A 23,880-nucleotide genomic window follows, 5' to 3' on the forward strand; every position below is an offset into this window, starting at 1 on the left:
AAGGAATAAATATATTGGGAAGCTGTAGTTAGTATCCCTAGTTCCCTAAACAGGCTTCTGCAGGATGTTCTTGAGTTCACACCACAAATAATTCTTACTGCACGTTTTTGTGCCCGGAAAACTTTAGCTTGGCTTGATGAATTACCCCAAAAAATAATCCCATATGACATTATGGAATGAAAGTAAGCATAGTATGCCAGCTTTTTCATTTTTATATCCCCTATGTCTAACAAAATTCGCATTGCAAACAGAGATTTGTTAAGACGCTTCAGCAGTTCTGTGGTGTGCTCCTCCCAGTTGAATTTATTATCAAGCTGTAATCCCAAGAATTTAACACTGTCCACTTCTTCTATCTTCTTGTCATCGTATGTTAGACATATACTCTTGGGACACCCCTTACAAGTTCTGAACTGCATGTAGTGTGTTTTTTCAAAGTTTGGTGACAAAGAATTGGCTAGGAACCAGTGATTAATGTCCACAAATATTTTATTGGCTGATCTTTCTAAGACTACACTTGATTTGCTATTTATTGCAATGTTTGTATCATCGGCAAACAAAACAAACTTGGCATCTGGTAATGTTACTGATGAAAGGTCATTGATATACACAAGAAAAAGTAAGGGCCCCAAAATGGAACCTTGTGGGACCCCACATGTAATTAGTTCCCAGTTGGATGATGCCTGATAGCTTGATACATGTCTCTTTCCTAATAACACCCTTTGTTTCCTGCCAGAGATATAAGATTTGAACCATTTTGCAGCATTTCCTGTTACGTTATAATATTCTAGTTTACTTAAAAGGATATTGTGATTTACACAGTCAAATGCCTTTGACAGATCACAAAATACACCAGTTGCCTGCAATTTTTTGTCTAATGAATTAAGCACATTTTCACTGTAAGTGTAGATAGCCTTCTCAATATCAGAACCTTTTAGAAATCCTAACTGTGACTTTGACAGTATGTTATTTGAGATAAGATGGTTATAAAGACGACTGTACATTACTTTTTCGAAAATTTTTGAGAATGCTGGCAACAGTGAAATTGGACGGAAATTTGATGCTATTTCTTTATCTCCCTTCTTAAACAGTGGCTTAACTTCAGCATATTTCAGCCATTCAGAAAATATTCCACTGATAAACGTCTGGTTACACAGATAGCTTAATATGTTACTTAGCTCAGAATCACAGTCTTTAATTAACTTTGTTGACATTTCATCATACCCACTAGATGTTTTTGATTTTAAAGATTTTATGATGGACATTATTTCTGTTGGGGTAGTGAGGGTCAAATTCATATTATGGAAGTTACTTGAAATGTCTGGTCTAAGGTAATCCATAGCAGCATCTACCGAACCTGACAACCCCATCTTTTCAGTAACAGTTATAAAATGTTTGTTAAAAAGTTCTGCAACACTATACACATCTGTCATCAATGTATCATTTACTCTTAATGCTATTTGTTCCTCTTCATGTCTGGTTCTACCGGTCTCCTCCTTCACTATATCCCATATTGTCTTTATTTTGTTATCTGAATGACTATCTTTTCCTTGTAATATATTTGCTTTGGCATCCGTATTACAGTCTTTAATATTTTGCAGTATTTCTTATAATGTGCTATAGCATCAACATTGGAAATGTTTTGGATTGACAGATACAGTTTTCTTTTTGTTTTACAAGATACCCCTATTCCTCGTGTAATCCATGGCTTCTTTGTAGACTTTGCTCTAACCTTGGTAAGTTTTGGGGGAAAGCAGTGTTTGAATAAGGTAAGCACTTTATTAGCAAAAATGTTATATTTTTCATTCATGCCATGAGCACTGTAAACATCAGTCCAGTGAATGTCTCTGAGGAGTGTCCTAAAATAATCAATTTTTGGCTTACTGATTACCCTCTTGAGCTCAGATTTAACAGATTTTATATCCTGTTCAGTATTAACATTTAACAGAAGGAACTGCATGTCATGGTCTGAGAGGCCATTGACTATTGGTTTTGTAATATAATTTTGTTCATTGGACTTTTCTATAAAGATATTATCAATGGCTGTTTGTGAGCAAGTGGCTATCCTAGTGGGGAACTTTACTGTGGGAATTAAGTTGAATGATAGTGTTACTAACTCAAATAAGTTCTTATTGGGAGAGTCTTTAAGGAAATCTACATTGAAATCACCAGCAACCACTATTTCTTTGTTTTTGGTTGTTAAATGGGCCAGTACAGCTTCAAGGTGGTTTACAAACAGTTTAAAGTTACCTGCAGGTGCTCGATATACACTTAATATTATGAAAGATTTTTTGTGAAAATCTAATTCTGTTTCACATGCTTCCATATGCTGTTCTAGGCAAAATTTATGAATGCCTATGTTCTTAAATTTATGACAGTTCCTGATGAATGTGGCAACTCCTTTCTCCATTTCTGATCTACAAGCTGACAGCACATAAACACGAAATGGGAGTGCTGCACAAGGTAATGTTTGTCTCTCCCATATTGGAGTGGTTGGCTGTTGAATGTTATCTCAGGTGTTGGCTCATTGGTGGAGAACCGCTAAGTGAATGCTTTTGTCTGCTGGCACTATTTGCAGATGACTGTTGTACCATGGGCTGTGTTCATGTGTTCCTTTCGATAATCCTTCAATTTCAAAGTACACATCACTACATAGAAGGTACCCAGTTACTGCCAATAAATCATCTTTTGCTTTTGCTTTGTATTGGATTACATTGGTGGATGATTTCAGGTGAGATGCTGTATAAATGAGTCACATTCCAAAGTGCATTATCCACCACTGTATCACATGAATATCTGATGATGATCTAGGACATCACTTGGCATAGTTGACAATTTCAGATTTCTCATATTTTCGACAGTGTCTACTTCCCCTTTCTTTCCTTTTGCCTTTGAGAACACTTTTTTAAAATTAAAATTGTGTGTTACTACATGTTTACATTAGAATTTTAGTGGACAATTACAGAAATTTCATTTATTTTAATAAAAAATGAAGATTAGTAGTAAAGTACTACTCACTAAGCAGCAGCAGGAGAACACACATATAAAAAAAGGTTTTAGATATGAAAGCTTTTGGGAGAAGGGTAAGGAAGAGTGGTGAAGGAAAAGGACTGTAGAGGTTTAGGAAAAAGGGCAGAGTTTGGAAAGGTCACCCAGAACCCCGGGTCAGGGGAGATGTACTGGACGGGATGAGAAGGAAAGCCTGGTTGTTGGGGGCTGCACTGGATGAGATTTGAAAACCTGAGAGCTTAAGGTGGAATAAAGGTTAATATGCAAGACAGAGATTACTGCTAAAACATCATGAATGAGTTACTACGAATGAAAAGCTAAGTGCATTGTATGTAGTAGAGATGGGAGAGGAAAGGTGAAAAATAGATGGTTCTGAAAAGGAAAGATATAGAAACTAAAACAGAGTGAAGAAAGGAGTTGTTACTTTGAAGAAATGCTGAGATGGAAGAAATTAAAGTAAATTAAGGCCAGGTGGGTGGCGAGAACCAAGGACACGTAGCGCTAGCTTCCACGTATGGAGTTCTGAGAAACTGGTTTCTGGGGGAAGCATCCAGATGGCGCGTATGGTGATTGCCATTCATCCTGACTGATAGATTGGTGATAGTCATGCTGATGTAAACAGCCGAACAGTGTTTACATAACAGCTGGTATATGATGTGTTGTTTCATAGGTGGCTCTCCCTTTGATAGTATATGTTTTGCCAGTTACAGGTCTGATATAGGTGGTGGTCGGAGGGTGCAAAAGGCAAGTCTTGCAGTGGGGACAGTGACAGGGTTTGGAGCCATAGAGTAGGGAGATGGGTGCAGAGGGAGCACAGGGCCTGTCAAGAGTATCATGGAGATTGGGAGGGCGACAGAAAGATGTTGTAGGTGTGATCTCGGAAAGAATGGATCTCATCTCAGGGAATGATTTTAGGGAGTTATGACCTTGTTGAAGTAACTGATTAATACATTCAGAATTAATAGTAACACTAATTGTGTATTATTCAAATAACGTATGTTACTTATTGAAAGTATTCTTTTAATATTTTATGTATTTCATGACTTGTGACAATAAAGCTATTTATTTTATTTTCATGACAATTTTTTTAGGGAAAAGGAAGAACTTAAAGATAATATGGCTAAATTGAATATGGCTGTTGCTCAGATCAGAGAAAAAGAAGCTGATGCAACTCACAAGGCCAAGAGGACGTTAGATGTTGCTGACCAAGCAGAATTTGAGAAAGCTCAGGTTCGTTTGTTATGATTTAATTCCCTGCTGCATAATTATGGAGGAGAATGAGATAGAATCATGATATGACAGATAGTCTCATGAAATGGCCTGAAAATATTGCTATCTCGTCTAATTACTACTTTTTGTATTTTGCTCTCTGAAATTGATTAAGTATAAATCTTGTAGTGAGTAGTTAATATGTGAAAGTGCATGTAAATTTATAGACAGCAAGTATGTTTCTACTGTAATTAATACCACCAGCAAATGTGGATGCATTTATTGAAGCACTATGTTCTAAACTGCCCATAGTGTTTTATGCTTTTTTGACAAGGGGTTGTTTATCAAAATAGTGACAACACATCAGATATTACAATTTTGTACCTGCTTTAGTCCATAAATCACTTGTGATACACTGCAGAATTGTTGCATTAAATTCATGAATTTTTTCCAGTGAAATTCTGTGCCATTTGGCATATAGTGCAGCACGTATTTTGGAAGGAAATCTGCATCAAGTTCACTACTCTAAAATTTTCCAGTGATGCTGATTATTTCTCTAGTTGAGTGACTGGAGACACCGGGGGACATTCTTAAATTTATTTACATTTTTGAAACCACACCTAAACAGTTTAGCAGTACAAATTCAGACATTGTAACTACGAAGACATTTTGCTTTTAACATGCGATATCTATGTTATTGGGTGCTCTTGGTCCTCTAAAATGTCCACACAATCTTTGCTGTAAACAACATGAAGTTTGACTTCTATTGTAAACAGTAGTGAGTCCTGTCACATTTTGTCAGCACCAAATTAGCTGAGCTAATCTATTGTTGATGGTGCTCAGAGCTCCAGCTAAACATATTTGTTGTGTTCACTTTGTTTCTCACTGTAACTACTACAGTGGAAATTATTGGAGATTCTTCTTGTGTTCTGATGTCTTGTTATTGTTAAATAAGATTTAACTATTTTTGACATGCTCAACAAATTATCAGTATTAAATTTACTTGCTGTAATGAAGCTCACTTCAACCGTTTGCTTTGGTGTAATTTTAAGATGTTCCAGTTTTCTATTTAACTTGTTCATCTCTCGTCCTCCTCCTTATTACTTGTCAGACACAAATATTCTTCTAATTGTTCTAAAAACTTCCTAAATTTGTACTCTGTATCAAAAATTTCCCATCATCATTTTGGGCACAACTATGCTTGTCAAACTCTTTCATAACTTAGCTGAATGTGAAGAAAAGGGGCTGTCTGAGGTGTTTATAAACAAAACATGAGTTGGGAGACACACACACACACAAAATCATGAGATTACTCACTTGAAGTAATATGATTACTTCATTGTTTCAAATCTCTGTCTTAATACTCTTGAAATTTTTGTTATTATCTGCTTGTAGCAGGTAAATTTACATGCATGGCATTGTTAGCAATGTGTAAATTTTTTACAGTTACATATTATAAACACTTTACAATATGCCACAGTTACTGGACTTGTTTCGTACAGTATGTTTTATATTATGCAAATGTTTGAGTCATTTTTTAAAAGCAACCCATATCAACATCTTAACTTGGGCAATAAATTACGAGAGACACTCCTTTGACATAGAGGCTTTTTGCTGTTTAAGTTAATCTTCTGTTAACCTTGTGAAAGTCTTTTTGAGCCTTGTATCATGGTTATGAATTTCCATGTTCCTGTTTTGACCTTAGTTTCTTCTTTCAGTAGCATAATGTTTCTAGCATGATAATGTTTCTAGCATGTACATGGTGTAAACTTTGAGAATATTGAGTCAAGTGAATAAGCTTTTGCAAGATGTTCCTTGTTTTACTTTTGCTATGATCCTCAGTGCCCTCTTCTGCATTATGGAAACCCTTTTCGTTACCTTTCACATAACCCCACACAAAAAATTGCTTGGGGTTAGGTCAAGAGAATGTGGAGGCCATGACATAAATTGTTGATTGGCAACTCTGCTTTGACAGATCCATCAGTTCCTCAGTTTCCTGTTTAATAATTTGCATACATTGTGGTCCAGTGGTGTTGAAATATGGTATCCCAGCTAAGACACAAGTTGAAAATATGCTCACTATTTTTTATTTACTTAAATTTGCCATATTTCGTGTCAGTACCTTTTCCGTTAGATGTTTACAAGGCGATATTAGTCTTGGCTTCAGTTGTCTAATGAAGTATGATTCCACAATGCATATTTGTCGGTTGCAGAAATGACCTGGTTCAATGTGTTTGCCACATTTTTGGTGTTTCAAATAGCATTTCTTCAAATGTAGTTTCTTCTTATAGTTTATATAAAAAAATGGTAACATAACTCAAAATTATTTATGACGGCGACCTGCACATTCTTCTTCCGTCAACACACACCAAGAGTTAACTGCCGACTGACTATAGTCAAAGACGACTCCAGCATCAAAGACATTTTACACAACACACAAACTTCCACTTGTAATCAGTCTCTTTGCTATTCTTCGACACATTTACTAATAGTAATCAGTATGCTTTCACTCTCAAAAATATAAGTAAATTTGCATATAATAAGGCAAATTATAATAAAAAATTCTGACAAAAAATATAAGAAAACATTTACAATTTGGTATCGACAAATACGGTAAAAAAATAACATATCTCCCAGATCCATTACAGTGTGGAGCACCATCCTGTTGGTAGTTGAAGTCCACAATCGATCTCCAGTCACGACAAGAGCCAATTTACCACAATTCAGTGGTCTACGTGCCAAACTCACCTGCGGGCATTCAGCCATTTCTTCACTCACTGCAGGCCGACCCCTTGGTTTCCTCATGCAGAGGTATCCTGAAACCTTAAACTGTACATCCCATTGGCGCCTGGTGAATCTTAAGCGTTGTTACACTGTTGTGGCACACTGATGTGAATACATTTCAGGTATAACATACACTTTCTTTATGCTTGTCGCCATCTTGCCTGACTTCTCATTGCTGTGGTTTTGTGGCAAAAATCTAAAGTACAGCTGCAGTGATACAAAATTTTTTGAGTTCTGTCTTTAGGATGTCAGAATTAAGGTACTATTTTTATTTTTTTTTTATTTTTATTTATTTATTTATTTATTTTGCAGATGTCATCAACATGCTGCTCTCATGAAAATTGGTTATCTATGTATAAACCCAAAAATTTATGTTCCAAACAGATTCATCACAGAATTTCATCAGACACAATATTTTGACTATTTAGACCACTTGGTTTAAAGTGGAGTATAATTATTTTTTTCTATGTTAACTTTGAAGTTCTCTCTTTCAAAGTGAGCTCTAATGTTTTCAGTAAATTTTTGAGTCTCCTCAACTAGGCTGGACCACTGTGGGCACAACAGATAGACACCAGATGTGTCAGCAGCATACATAGTAATCAAGCGTGTATTATCTATAGAACCTGAGAAGTCAATTATGTAACACACAAACAGAAATGGGCCTAAAACGGATTCCTAAGGAACACCAAAATGTATGTTTACTTTGGGATTAAAGGAGGCCACTCAAAAAGCAGGAGCATTGAGTTGTTGATGGGCACATTCAAAAGAAAGAAAACGTACTGGCTTTCGGAGTTATCCTTTGACAAGCTAGAGTGGAAAAAAAAACCACACACTCACAGGTGTGTGTATTTTACTCTAGCTCATCAAGGGATAACTCTGAAAGCTAGCAAGTGCTCCTTCTTTTGTGTTAGCCTGCTTTTTGGTGAGTGTCTCCTTTAATCCTAAAGTATTTACATTCTACAAATGGTTTCATACAAAAGTATGTTACTTATTTTTGACTATATCCTCTCCACCATTTCTTCATTACCATTTATAATTTCTGTATACAGTTGTCTACCTTTTAAATATGTTTCCAGAAATTGCTTGAATTTTCCAATGACGCCACTCATCGTAGTTGTGATAAGAGCATGTTATGATGTACTCTATCGAAGGCTTGTGAGAGGTCCAGGAATACTCCAGTTGCTTGGGGCTTTACATTTATTTTTCCAAGTGCATTGTGGACACATTTTACTGCTGATGACGTGGTACTTTGACCTCTTCTGAAGCCAAGCTGGAATCACCTACCATGTCAGCATTGTTGTAATGTTCCAAGATTCCTTTTAACATTATTTTCTCAATCAGTTTGCTTAATGTTGAGAGTACGGCAATGAGTCTATAGTTCTGAACATGATTTGCCATTTTTGTGTGTAATGGTTGGACTACGGTTAGTTTCAACTTATCAGGGAATACATTGTCTTCAAGAACACTTTTTATTAAATGAAATAATGTTTTCACTAGTTCGTGTTTACAGTTCTTCAATAGATATGATGAAATTTCAACTAATCTTCCAGATTTTTTGTTACTGTGGTTGTCAGTAAGCTGCAGGATGTCATTCACACTTACTGCTGTAGTGTATGCAGTTCTATTTGTAGTGGACTCAAATGTATACCGTGTAACCAGTTTCGTGTAGACATCATTTTTGACAGTACCTGTAACATAATTATTAAAAATATTGCCAACTAGAGTAGGTCAAAATGACATCATTAATCACAGTTAATTCTACATTATTAATTTTAGTTTCTGTTGTGTTGCTTCTGATTTCAGTTACAAATGACCAGCATGACTCTGAAACAATATCTGAGCTTTGTATCCGTTGGCTAATTCTCTCTGCATTTAATCTTCAACTTCTTTGCAGTACTGATACTTTTACTGCTTGTAGAATTCTTTGTGAACTTGGAGGTAGTCAGTCTGTGCAAGCTATACATGTTTACCATTTTTTTCTCTCAGGGCTGTAGTTTTAACATCTAATGGCACAGGTGGGTGGTCTTAATTTGTTATAATGTGATCTGTTGACAGCTATGTGTGTTTTCTGTTCTAGTGACCACTAGTCCAAGTAGATCTTTCGCCCCAAAAGATAGAATAAAATTTGTAAAATGTTTGCTTTCTTGGCAGTTATGTAAAGGGTTGAAGTCCATATCTCCAAGTGTGATGGGATTTACACTTTTTCATGCTGACATTAATTTTATCAAAACTACCCTTCTAATTTAAAATAATGGTTTTTGTCTGTTGATTGCTGGTGTTCTGTGATAGCAAAATGTGGAGCCAATCCTGTGGTAAATAATTCAAAAACACCTGTTTTGCTTCGTAAATCCTGTACATTATAATGCAAAAATTATAGATTACATTCATGTGGATTGCAGTCTGTGAGGCATATTCATTCATGGAACACACACACTAGCATTTACTTCCACATGTGTACTTAATACTTGTTCTGGATTGTTAATGATCTAGTTGGAATAGCCCACTTTCACTGGTTTCCCTCCATGTAATCATATAGAGTGACAGTTCATTTGTTTTCACAGCTGCTGTCATGCATTATTTCATCAATAGCTTTGTTTATATCTGATGCAAATCTCTTCTTAGCAGATAGATTTAGGTGTTGTCATTGCATTGTAAAACTAGCTTTTTCATAACTGTTGACATCCGTAAGTCTTTCATTTTTAAACTTCAAAGGTATTTTAATTTTTGATTCATTTGTTGAATCTCACTATTCACACAAGACCAATCTACCAAATCAAATTTCAGAGGTAGATTCTGTTCTGACAACAAGAGGACACAGACAACAGCAGACACAGCACTTTATTACATCTAGAAATAACTTGTTGAAAGAAGACACTTGCCACAGAGTGGCTACACCACTAGTTCAATAGACCTAGTCCGAATGTCAACACGTAACTGAGAGTGAGGTTGGCCGGGCTCACCTCTGTAAGCTGTTGGCCGGCCAGTAGAGTGCACAGAGGAGAGGATGCACGTGCATCCATGAGTGGCAGCCTCTGATAGTTATAGCATCTGCCAACTTCTGTGGAACGTCTTAAAACTGCATGCCCAGATCTCGAGTGTGGAATCTATGTAGTTCACTCTGTAGCACGTCTTACAACTGCGTGCCCAGATCTCAAGTGTGGAATCTATGGACGTCACTACAGATTCACCACTATCACATTTATTGTCGACAGCAACAGCAAGACAGTGACCAATTTTTTTAACAAATGAACTGCGCTCATTGCAAAAAACGTTATTTGATACCTCTGTGAGAACAACACAGTCACTTTCGGTAGAGATGGCACATTCTTTTTCTATATTACTGATTATGTTTCCAAACTTTGCTCCAGGCTTAACAACAGCTGACATACCCACTATCTCTGTAGTAGATTTTGATACAAAGTTTGAAACACTGTGTGCATTGTTGTCTCTGTATACTTTGATTTGGTTTGATCCTGTGATGTATTTGTTTTTGTATGTTGAGGGTTTCCTGCTCACCCCAGCCTTTACACCGTCACTCCATCTCCTACACTTCGTTCCTGATTGACAACCAGGGAAACTAATGTGCTACTTCTTCTTCTTCTTCTTCTTCTTCTTCTTCTTCTGTGGCATTACAGTCCAGGATGAACCTTAGACTTCCCAACGAGCTTCCGCCAACCATCAAAGTCACATGTTATCCTCGTCCAGTTTCTGCATCCGAGCTTCTGTAGGTCTTCTTCCACTCCATCCAGCCATCTTGCTCGAGGTTGACCTTGCCCTCTTTGTCCTCGTGGATTACCAAAGAAAATCCTCTTTATCGCCTCAGACTCCTCCATTCTTGCCAAATGACCTGCCCATCTTATCCTTCCTCATCATATCATTTTTGTTACAGGAGCATCAGCATATATAGTGTACAATTCTGCATTGTACCTTTTCGTTCATTGTTCTCTGTCATACACAGCACCAATTATTCTCCTCAAAACTTTCCCCTCAAATCCGTCAAGCAGCCTTGCATCAGTTTCCGTCAAGGGCCATGCTTCCAAAGCATAAGTGAGAACTGGTCTAACAAGGGTTTTATAAATAGTGAATTTTGTTGGGCAGTTGAGGAGTCATGACCAGAATAAATTACTCAAGGCAAAATATGACTTATTTGCTGATATCAGCCTAATCTTAATTTCAGTTGAGATGTCATTAATGCAGGTGACTGTACAACCAAGATACTTGAAACTACCAGCTCTTTCAAGTGTGTATCCATTCACACTGAAAGTTGACGGCATATTGGGTTGATATACTTTCCCACAGCCCATGTATTTACCGTATTTACTCGAATCTAAGCTGCACTTTTTTTCCTGTTTTTGTTATTCAAAAAACCGCCTGCAGCTTAGAATCGAGTGCAAAGTAAGCGGAAGTTCTGAAAAATGTTGGTAGGTACCGCCACAATTAACTTCTGCCGTCGAATATATGTAGCGATACACAGGCATGCTTTCCAGGCACAAAGATAAATACTGACGCCAAAACCTCTGCATCAGTAAATAAATTTAAAAAAAAGGGTGGAAGACGAGCTTTTTTTCTCCGCCCCGAGTTTCGACCACTGCATTTTCAACATTATCCAACGAAGTAAATACAAATTCCGTATTGTTCATCTTCGAATGTAGCAGCATTTCAATGTACTACGAAAATCCGACTGGCAAGACTGTTAGGTATGTTTATCAATATGGCCAACTCTACATTCTGAATTTTTTCCTACCTGTGGGAAGAGATGGTTGCTAATAGGAACTTTTATGAATTGTGAATCACATGCAGTATTCTCTTCACCATAAGAATAATATGAATATAAACATTTTGCCATGTATTGTTTCGTGTTTGCTGCTATCTCATTTAAATACGGTCTGCCTAATAAGCTACGAAACTAGACTGAGACAACAGCAGATGCGGAAGAATATACATATCATGTCTATATTCGTATTATTCTTACCCTAATAGTGGTACAGTCAGAAATGAAGCACAGCAATTGACTAGGTTTTTAAATCTAAGATGACTAATTTCTGTGCAGAATGTAATGTACTAAAGAGGTATCTGCAAAGATTTTCAAACGGAGAAAAATTTTCACTAAACTCTCGTTCAGAACATCTTCTATCATACACAGTCTATTATTTGGTTCTTGTTGGTCATGATCAAAGAAAGCAGCAGTGTTAGTAAAAGCAAATAGCAGTCTCTTGCCATTGTTTCGCTTCTGAGACAATTCCTCACTTTTTTTTTTTTTTTTTAATTGTAAGCCGTGGTAGCGCGCACAAAAGCAAGCCAGGCCGCGAGCGGCGACAGGCCGTAAACACTCATTATCAGAATGCGACAAACAATCCATGACACAGTACAGTAATGCATTTTCAGCTTAGAGTGATGTAAACATCTATAACAAAGAGAACGGCACTTATCGGATCAAAGAAAAATAAGCAATCAATTCAAACCAGATGAGGCACGTGTAAAAGGAAGGGTACCCATATAAATACGGACGGAGCGCCTGACGCATAACAATGGCTCCCTGGTAAAGCTTAACTGTTAAGCTTACGACTCGAACCAAACTACTGTAGCTGTATCGTCATTCTTTCGACCTAAATTGTGTCTCATATTAAAATGGCCCAACTTTGTTTCGATTTGGAGGTGCGGCCTAAAACTTTTCTCTCCCCTTGAATTTCGAGTCTCAAATTATTTCAGGTGCGGCTTAGATTCAGGAATTTTTTTTCCTTGATTTCGAGTCTCATTTTTCAGGTCCGGCTTAGATTCTAGTGTGGCTTAGATTCGAGTAAATATGGTAGTTTTTTATCTTCATTTATCATAAGACCTATCTTCTTACTTTCTTGACTTAAGGCTGTAAAAGCTTCTTTCAGTGCTGGTACTGTCCATGCTATAATGTCTTATGTCATCTGCATATGCTAAAATCTGCACTGACTTGTAGAAGATGGTGCCCCTGATCTGTAGGCTTGCTTTCCTAATCACCTTCTCGAGTGCTACATTAAATAATAAGCATGCTGATGCATCTCCTTGACGTAGCCCATTTTTTATTTCCAGGGGTTCTGAGTAATTTCCTCGGACTCGAATGTAGCTTCTTATGTCAGACATCATAATTTTAATCATTCTCAGGAGCTTTCCATGTATCCCCATCTCCTGTAAGGCATGGAAAAACTGGTTTCTATTGATGCCAGCATATGCAGCCTTAAAGTCAATAAAGAGGTGATGTGTTCCAATTCTATATTCCAAAATTTGGCGCAGGTTGAAAATCTGGTCTCTTGTTGACCTTCCTCATCGAAATCTGCTTTGGTATATTCCAATTTATTTATCCACCTGTGGATAACACCTTGTACCCCAGGTTCAGAAGGGTGATTCCATGCTGGTTTCTACACTCCATTCACTTGCCCCTTTTTATGCATGGACATAATATTCCTTCATTCCATTCATCTGGTATCCTTTCCTGTTCCCATACGAGAATGATAAGTTCAAACAGAGACTGTTCTAATGTTGCTCCTCCACATTTTAGCAATTCTGCAGGAATGCTATCAGTGCCAGGGGCCTTGTTATTCTTCAGTTTCCTTAAAGCTTTTTTAACGTCCTCTAACCTAAGGCCATCCAGTAGCTGCTCATCATCCAATCATTGCTCACAATCATTAGAGATATCCTCTGCTGGTGTATCTCACGATTCAGCAGGTTATTAAAGTACCTTTGCCATCTTTCCAGAAATGTGACACTACTCACCAAATTTCCGCTGTGAAACCAAACTGTAACATCATTACTGCATGGGTCCTTCTGGTAACTTCTGCTTGCTGATCAGCCTAAACCGATACCAGGGTTCTCTGTTACCCCTTGAATACATACTGGTTTTTGTGAGAGGATGGTGGGTGAATAGCTAATTTAGTGCCAAAATTCCCCAGGAATGCAAAGATATCTTTCCTCATCTCCGTATGTGCACCTGCAGGCCACCCAAGAGGCAGACCGAGACTTATTAGTACGCATTACTGTCATCTTGCTGGGATGAGTCACAACTTCTATCTAGCTCATTCTGCAAAGGTGGTTAAATGTTTGTTCTGGCTTCATGCAAGCAGTAAATTGATATGCCCTTCCACGCAATGATTTAGGACTGCAGATGACATACAACCATCTCACATACATCTTGCCAGTTGCACAACGAACTCATATCACTCCTTTTAGTATGATGCATATTGATGTTCTAAATTGCATTAAAAAATTACCCTTGAAACACATGAAAGATCAACAGTGATGTCTTCTAGGGCATAGATGTTAACGTCAGTGAAACATCAGTGGGAGATATTTATTATTAGTGAATGTCCCATCTTGTGTCTGTAATACTGGTTTATTACAACATATTTGCATTTCAAAACAAAAGAGATTGTGGTCAGACCTTAGTTTTAATTGAGAAACTCTAGCGAGGCCTAGTGAAACAGCTGAAAAATACTACAGATACAACAGCTTCACAGAGCCATGATTTAGTTCCTCAAATAAAATAGTAGTATCTTAAAGACAGAGCTTTTGTTCCGCAGTGTATATAAACTCTAAAAAACTGACAATTAGCAGTTTTTAGTAATAATGTATGGATATTTTCTCAATCATCTGTGTTGTAAAAGGAAAATATAATTTAATTAATAGCAGTCATGTTATGCCTCTTTTTTTGTAGCTCCCTTTTTATGAAAAATGATGCTGGTGTAACATATAGGGATTAGAAGTGGAATGCCATCCTTGTGTTTTATAATTGTAATTGATGGTTATACAGTTCCTTTGCCATGTACTATGCATCTTGCGCATCTAAATTATAGTTTTTTAACTCATTGACATTAAGATGAGAGCAGTTTGTTGTCTGTCTTAAAGTTTAAAGAGCGCAGGGTAGCGATATGGGAGAGATGGAAATATTGGTTTGAACTGCCTTATTAAGTCAAACAGGGTTGCCGCAGGCTCTGGAAATCAGGGAGATCAGGGAATTTCAAACATATCAAGGAAATATCAGCAAAATTTGAAAAAAAAAAAACACTGGAAAAATCTCGTTTTTGTCTCAGTAGATGAAATGGTTCGTGTACTGAGGTGTCATGCATTGTTGCTGGCTGGGTGCAGCTGAGTATGTGCACGGCTTCCCTACATCCTCAGTACTACCACTTCTCCCCTTCCTACTATCCCCTCAGCTTGCAGTCAGTGCTGCAACCACTTCTTGCCACTGGCCTAGCAGTTACAAAAGAAAGGCAGGGAGGCATGAGGTGTGGTTTCTTTGGATCTGTTTCTCAGAGACTGTAGACACAGCAGTTGGAGATGGCAGTCATGTGTGTATGAATTGTGTCTGAGTGATTGTGTAAATATGTGTGTGCTGTCATTTTCTGGTAAAAGCTATGGCTAAAAATTTAGTTGAGAGAGTGTGATTGTCTTTTCTATGTGCCTGTCTGCGGCTCGGTGATCATCTTATGTTGAGTTGATACCTATCCTCATTATTATCAATTCGCAAAGTATTTGAACAGGTTGTCTGTTGCATGGATTGATCAATCCATGGTCTCATTTCATCAGCATGCTGTCTGTGGCTTGTGAATAACTGGCCACAGGAGTGGATTTCCATGACGGCCCAAAATCTCACGCCGTTTCTGCAGGTATCTGTAATGGATCAGGCCTGTAGATCTGAAGCCCTTCATTTCCCACTAATGTGCAGGCCCTGCCCGTTGAATCTAGTCTTACTGATCTGGCCACAGCCTGGGACTATTTGTGAATGGTGTAATGCAGCAGATCCTTGTGGTTTGTTCACGGACCCAGGACTGCAGTGCTCCTCAGCAGGCAAGAGGCCATGGGCGGTGGATTTTGGGAATTGGACTGTCTCACTGCAAGCATGTTGTATAGTCCAATGTTTTATACATATTTTATTTGTTCTAGTAAATTTTGTCACTTCAAAAGTAGTTTATGTGTTAGAAGGTATGAACGTCACACAATGCCTGTAAAACACAGTGGCAGTCACCTGTGATGTTGGTTTACACGTATCTTTCCTGCTGTATGCACTTCTTTCAAGAGGCCTACTTTTTTCTGAGGTTACTTCTGAAACCAGTGAAGGTACTTTAAATCTGTCTTGCGACTCCAAGGAAAGGCGTATTTTTGTCACCAAAAGTGTTTCGTTTTATTGAAATAAAATAACATCAGCAGTCTTAATGAAACACACATACCATTTGGTGTGCTTTCTCCATCTAAAAACATGTCTTTACAAAAGATGTTGATGGAAATACTTGAGATTTTTGCTCATATCAGGAAACGCCTTCTGCTTGCAAGTTTTTTTTTTTTTTAGATATTTCCTTGTGTGCACTATTGTTTCTTGTGTCATAGCTGCAAAGACAGATTGTCAAATTACATCTTAACTTACCCTTGAGACCCCAAAATTTGTCAGGGAAATATGCTACAACTTGTCTCGAAATCAGGGAAATATTAGGGAATTTCACTTGGGGAAACTTGTGGCAACCGTGTCAAAGCATTTAGTAGTGGAGTTGGACTGAATAACTTTGGAGAGAGATATAAAGTCTTACAACTCTGGTTATCATGTGTTGTCGTAGAGTTTGTCACCTCAGAAAAGATTTGTATCTACTCATACGCTTTCTGTCAGAGTGGTTCCAAGTTAATATTGGCTGTTATTTCCTTCCTTTTCCCACATTTCCTACAGACTGGTTCTTAACAGGTATAAGGCTTAAATATACAGTTCCTTACATGTAATGTCTCACTTCGGCCTTCACAGGCTATCTACATACAATGGTTAAATTACATGGTAGATGACCAGATCAGTTTAGAGGATATTAATATGAGTATTAGATTTCACTTGTTGTTGTGTTATATTTTATTTAATATTTTCCTAAGGCCTCCCAAATATAATTACAGGGCAGTAGTCATCATTTATTCATTTTGTTGGTTTGTGTGTTTTTCGTGTCAGTGCCATCTGTCAAATAAGTCTAATGAATGATGACCCATTGCAGTCTAATATATTCCAATTCAGGAGTCTCACTTTTGATGTCATTAGTGTGCCAAATTAAGCCAGAATGAGTTTTACATATTTTATGCTTAAGCTTTTTTATGTCCCATTGTGACAAACATACAAATCAACTTTCTGGAATTTTAATTGAAGTGGCCTGGCATATCTACAAGAAAAACAAATTTTGTGACTGTTCAGTACTGTAAGTTAAAGAGGAAATGTGAAGTCTAGTGTCCAGTCTTCATTCAGTTAACAAGAAGATTGCACGATTTGTTTGCACCAGGTTCTGAAGCACAGTGAGCCAATATGGTATGATTTATTTTACCATTCAGGTGTTAATTAGGATATCTGGAAAACATAACATAAATCAGTCACCTGTACCCGAAAAGTGTTATAATAGACGAAGACAAATTTAGTAGAATTTATAGACGAAACATCGTGGTCATTTAAATTAAGAATAAAAAGGCTTCTGTGTGTACAAATAAAAAAAAAATTACATACCAGGAACTATTACAAAATTCCAAATCAGAATATTTCGGTGAACAGCTACAAACAAATCTTGTGTGTGTGTGTGTGTGTGTGTGTGTGTGTGTGTGTGTGTGTGTGTGTGTGTTCCCTCAAAATAACAGACACCACGCAGATCCTGCAGTTGTGAAACACTATATGTAAATTGAAAGGGGATCACTGCTGTCAGCTGCAATGGGACATTAAGCGGAATCAACAGTGTCAAGCAAAAATTTGTTCCGGACTGGCATTCAAACGCGGGATCTCCTGCTTACTAGGCAGGTGCGGTAACCACTGTGCCATCCAGGACACAGCATTGTTGCAACTGCACGGACTACCTCGGTACGCCTCACGGCCAATCCACACTCCCACCGAGCACCACCTGTCCACAGTCCCTGTCCATTATACTCCCGAATGTTACTCAGAAATTCCACAGGAGGTCGGATGTCTTTTGTGCATTTGCTCTGAAGAAAGTGGATCCATTGCCCATTCAGGCTTACCAATTTTATGAATGTACAGTGTCTGTTCCTTCCAAAGAACAGACACCATGCAGATCCCGCAGCTGTGAAACACTATATGTCAATGGGAAGGGGATCACTGCTGTCAGCTGATAGCTACACACCATATAGCGGAAATGCTGAGTTGTGATAGGCACAACAAAAAGACTGTCAGAAAGTAAGCTTTCAGCCAACTAGGCCTTTGTCAAACAGGGACAGACTGTAAGCAGCAGTGCATGATGGGAGAGAGAACTGGTTAGGGGTAAGGTGGAAGGTGGGGTGGGGTGGGAAGGGGGAGGGATAGCAGGGTAGGGGTGGAAAACAGTAAAGTATTGTTAGTGGGAGTGTGCAGGGATGAGGTGGAGAGTAGGGCAGCTAGGTGCAGTGGGGAGATTAAATTGAGGGCAGAGGAGAGAGGGGGTGTAGTGGAAAAGGAGATAAATAGAAAGACTGGTTGCGTTGGTGGAATAGAGGGCTGTGTAATGCTGGAATGGAAACAGGGAAGGAGCTGGATGGGTGAGGACAATGATTAACGAAGGTTATGGGAATGTACGATGTATTACAGGGAAAGTTCCCACCTACGCAGTTCAGAAAATCTGCTGTTGCTGAGAAGCATCCACGTGGTACAAGCTGTGAAATGAAGGATATTATGTTTGGCAGCGTGTTCAGCAATAGGGTGGTCCACTTGTTTCTTGGCCACAGTTTACCTGTGGCGATTCATGCAGACAGACAGCTTGTTGGTTGTCATGCCTACATAGCACATAGCACAGTGGTTGCAGCTTAGCTTGTAGACCATAAGACTTTCACAGGTAGCCCTGCCTTTGATGGGATAGGTGGTGTTTGTGACCGGACTGGGGTAGGTGGTGGTGGGAGGATGTATGGGACCGGTCTTGCATCTAGGTCTATTACAGGGGTAGGAACCATGAGGTAAGGGGTTGGGAGCAGAGGTTTGGTAGGGATGGATGAGTGTATTGTGTAGGTTCAGTGGACGGCAGAATACCACTGTGGGAGATATGGGAAGGATAGTGAGCAGGACATTTCTCATTTCAGAGCATGGTGCACTAATTTTAACACTAAAAGCTTATTGTCCTCAAACAAATGTTGTATAAAATTGCGAACTATGTAGAAAAGCTTATCCAATGGCTGTAGAGAGTTTTTTAAACCTCATTAAGGAGCAAGAGTGGCAGGATTTTTATAGTGCCGATAACATAGATGACAAATATAATGCTTTCCTTAACACGTTTCTCATGCTTTTTGAAAGTTGCTTTCCATTTGAACATTCTAAACAGTGTACTTGAAGTGAAAGACAGCCTGGGTGTCTGACTAGTGGGATAAGGATGTCATGCAGGATAAAGTGGGACTTATATCAGAATGTTAGAAGTAGTCACAATAGAGTTACAGTAACACATTACAAACAGTACTGTAAGGTGCTTAAAATGTTATTAGGAAGGCAAAGACAGTGTGGTACACAAATAGAACAGCTAATCCATAGAATAAAATTAAAACCATATGTGTCGCATCCCAAGCGTGGGTATTGCGAGGGACTTAGTGACATGGTTCGTGAATGGGATTTAGCCGGTTGACCTTAGTGAGAGGGAGACTTTTTGATCTGGCTTAGATGTAGAAATCCCTGGTGTGAAGGTACAAGGCTAGGAAGCGGATAGAATTAAAGTCTTGCTAACTTTAACAAATTGCAGTTTATTCTGAATGAATACAGTTCACCCTAACTGCGTGGTGATTGCATTTGCAGGAAGGCCAAGTCTAATACAGAGACGGTGACTGACTCCACCGTTCCGACTGCCTACTAGAAGCTCTGCAATATTTCCTAGCACCCTACGTTAGAGTCACGCGGCTACGCCCTAACGCTCTCCAGCGACTATCTCCGGTTGCCTGCCTACAGCCCATTCCTCAGCCCAAGTCGGCTGCTGCTATCACGCTCTAACTACTCGACCAGACAAGACAAGACCCTCAGAGCGGCGTGCTCTCAGGTTTTGTTAGCATTTCCCCTTTGACCCCACCAGCACTTGGCATGACGTAGCGTCGAAGGCAACTTGTCCTTATTTGGTATTGTTAAAGCATTGTTGTTGCTATTGTTCTTCAGAGGCTGAGTGGAGGGATAGAGGCACCTCTCCCTTATATGGTCACGCACTGCGTCCTGAGCCCTTCATTGGCTCCTCATGACGTAGCGCTGTCCCCACCAAGGGCCCTCTTTCTTCCTCTCTCCACTCCCAGACCTCTCTCTCTAGCCAGGAATGCTTTCTGTTGATACTCCTTAATTGATTGCTTATCATGAGTCCCTACACAGACCTACGTTTGAATCTGCTGGCTGTTTGCTTTCTTATCAAGCGCCGCTGCCCAACAGTTTGACTGCCGCCTCGGCTGACCCTTCGTCCACACCTGGCATCCAGCACTACAACTTTAACTTCTCCCTACGTACTATTCTCAAGGTACTGCAATTAGACTTGGCTTGTTCCTGCGGTTACAACACCTCCGCCGCCAGGGAAATTGGCGTTACTCCTCAGAGTAGCGTCAATTGTGATTATCTCATTTTATTCGCTTACATTTTCTTTTGTTACATCAACACTTCACATGTTTTCTCTTTCTTTCATATACATTCGGTACACTTAATTCCATTAACTTCTTTGTTAGACACAATACATTTATCGAGGTACATTTTTTTCCCCCAATCATTGATACAATTACAATCAAGGTACATTTTTAAAAGCATTGATACAAAATACCATTTTCATTCAACATTGGTAATTACAAGTACGTACAGTTTCATAAAACGTGGACAAAACACTAAAATTGATTACACCTTTTTGTAAGACACTTTTAATATATTTTATCTTTTGATTTCACTTAACGCCTGTTTCTGAACAGAACTGACTCTTCTTGGTTTTTCCCACATCTTTCATATATTACTACATCTTCAGTTTCTTTATTAGCTTGTCTTCTACTTAAGCTAGTTTCTGGGTATTGATTTACTATGGTGTTTCTTATACATACTTTACCACAACAGTTATTATCGTCAAAGTACTCCCATAAACTTTTGAAGCATTCTTTATAGCATCTACAATTTTTACAACAACATGTTATTACAATAAAAATGACTATCGCTATAGCTACGTATGTAGTTATTGAGTAATGTGTAAAATATCTGGAATATTTTAGTTCTTCCTCCTGCCTTTCTGCCATTCGCTGGACATCATCCAGTCTTTTCCCAGCGACTTTGAAATCCTGTAATTGTGTTACTACCTGCTCCGGGGGTAAATCTAGCGTTAGCATTGAAACATTTTTCTTTTCTTCGTTTACATTCTCTTGTGGTGCGCCATCTGCTTTGTTGATCCGCGTCGTCCCACGCTGCTCTGCGCTGTCCTTTGTGCCCGCACTGCTGCGATGCATCGGCCGCCGCTCTGCTGGGCGGTGCCGACCCCGTCGCTCGCCTCAGCTGCCGCTCCTACGGCTGCTGCCACTTCTGCTGCTGCTCGGCCCCGATCCTCGGACTCGAATGCTAGCTGCTTAGGCACCTCTGTGCCTCATCGCTCTGCGTCGCGCTGCCGCAGTCCTGCGTTGCCCTGCACCCGCGAGGACTACCTTTCTGGATTCTGACGTACTGGTGCTACTAATGCTGAAAGTTGCGAGTTGCCACAACTTCCTGCCAATTGCCACAGTCGCTGAGCAAAATCTAATGGCTCCTACCTCCTATTTGCCTATGCGCCTTTGTGATAACCCCACATCTGACACCAAAAGTTTTATTTATGTCGCATCCCAAGCATTGGTATTGCGAGGGATTGAGCGACACGGTTCGTGAATGGGATTTAGCCGGTTGACCTTAGTGAGGGGGAGACTTTTTGATCTGGCTTAGATGTAGAAATCCCTGGTGTGAAGGTAGAAGGCTAGGAAGCGGATAGAATTAAAGTCTTGCTAACTTTAACAAATTGCAGTTTATTCTGAATGAATACAGTTCACCCTAACTGCGTGGTGATTGCATTTGCAGGAAGGCCAAGTCTAATACAGAGACGGTGACTGACTCCACCGTTCCGACTGCCTACTAGAAGCCCTGCAATATTTCCTAGCACCCTACGTTAGAGTCACGCGGGTACGCCCTAACGCTCTCCAGCGACTATCTCCGGTTGCCTGCCTACAGCCCATTCCTCAGCCCCAGTCGGCTGCTGCTATCACGCTCTAACTACTCGACCAGACAAGACAAGACCCTCAGAGCGGCGTGCTCTCAGGTTTTGTTAGCATTTCCCCTTTGACCCCGCCAGCACTCGGCATGACGTAGCGTCGAAGGCAACTTGTCCTTATTTGGTATTGTTAAAGCATTGTTGTTGCTATTGTTCTTCAGAGGCTGAGTGGAGGGATAGAGGCGCCTCTCCCTATATGGTCACGCACTGCGTCCTGAGCCCTTCATTGGCTCCTCATGACGTAGCGCTGTCCCCACCAAGGGCCCTCTTTCTTCCTCTCTCCACTCCCAGACCTCTCTCTCTAGCCAGGAATGCTTTCTGTTGATACTCCTTAATTGATTGCTTATCATGAGTCCCTACACAGACCTACGTTTGAATCTGCTGGCTGTTTGCTTTCTTATCAAGCGCCGCTGCCCAACAGTTTGACTGCCGCCTCGGCTGACCCTTCGTCCACACCTGGCATCCAGCGCTACAACTTTAACTTCTTCCTACGTACTATTCTCAAGATACTGCAATTAGACTTGGCTTGTTCCTGCGGTTACAACATATGGTCAGTCATGAAGGAGTTGTCTGGTCAGCAGCACAAGGTTGATGATATAAAGTCACTACATAGAAAAATGTTTCTGTTACTTATAAGTCAGATATATGAACTGTATTTAACAATCTCTTTCTTAACATTGCTTGTGAATTAAATAAAAACTTAGTTTCTACAAGGATACATATAACTCTTGTGGAAAATGCCTTTTCGAGACTGATATCTAAAATACTCCTCTTTGACACTAACAAGGGGGAAATTGAGTCAATAATTAAATCACTGAAGACTAATGACTCATGTAGATATGATGAAGTATCTAGCAGGGTATTAAAGTACTGTGCTGCACATGTTATACCAGCCATATTTGTTATTTTTCCTTTAGGAGGGTGGTCAGTTTCCTGAATGATTAAAGTACTCAGTAGTAAAACTGCTTTATGAAAAGGGAGAAAGGGATAATGTAGGCAATTTTAGACCCATTTCTATGCCATTAGTGTTTGCTTAAGCTCTTGAAAAGGCTCTTTATGTAAGAATAACTGATCAATTTGTTTCACATTATGTGCAGTCAAATGTGCAGTTTGGATTTAGGAGTGGTTTACCAACTGAAAATACTATATCCTCTTTTCTCTGTGAGGTGCTGGATGGATTAAACAAAAGGTTTCGAACGCTAGGCACCTTTTCTTTTATTTAACTAAGGCATATGATTATGTTGATTACAAAATATTTCTCCGAAGTTGGACCATTATGGAATGTGGGGAGTAGCTCACAATTGGTTCACCTCTTACTTTAATAACAGAAAGCAAAAGGTCATTCTCCAGAGTACTGAGAGTGGCTATGATGTGGGGCCTGCGAGGGGTACTGTTAAATGAGGGAGGGGGGGGGGGGGGGGCAGGGATCAGTGCTGGGGCCACTCCCGTTCCTTATTTTTATGAATAATATGCCCTCTAGTATTACAGGCGATTCTAAAATATTTCTGTTTGCTGATGACAGTAAAGGATGTTGCATGCAATGTTGGCACTGTTTTTACAGTTTCTGACACATAATTCAACAAAACATGACACTTTAATTTCACAGAATGGGCATATGACTAACAAAACTGAACAGTTCAAATTTGTAGGTGTTCAGAAAGATAGTAAACTGTTATGGAAAGCCCCCATTCAGGATATTGTCCAA

The 23,880-nt window shown here is 39.3% G+C and overlaps 1 protein-coding gene across 8 annotated transcripts in view; it reads left to right on the forward strand.

The window, feature by feature from the left end:
* LOC126161810 (serologically defined colon cancer antigen 8 homolog) overlaps positions 1 to 23,880 on the forward strand; it is a 219,199-nt gene that overhangs the window by 39,771 nt on the left and 155,548 nt on the right. For all 8 annotated transcript variants that reach the window (XR_007534962.1, XM_049917904.1, XM_049917903.1 and 5 more), the window contains exon 6: positions 4,098 to 4,236. Coding sequence is in view for 7 of the 8 variants with exons in the window: in XM_049917904.1 (XP_049773861.1) it covers positions 4,098 to 4,236 (139 nt within the window). In the remaining variant the exon portion in view is untranslated. The remainder of the gene's footprint in view (positions 1 to 4,097; positions 4,237 to 23,880) is intronic.

Source organism: Schistocerca cancellata, chromosome 2 (assembly GCF_023864275.1).
Source record: "Schistocerca cancellata isolate TAMUIC-IGC-003103 chromosome 2, iqSchCanc2.1, whole genome shotgun sequence".
Classification (NCBI taxonomy): domain Eukaryota; kingdom Metazoa; phylum Arthropoda; class Insecta; order Orthoptera; family Acrididae; genus Schistocerca; species Schistocerca cancellata.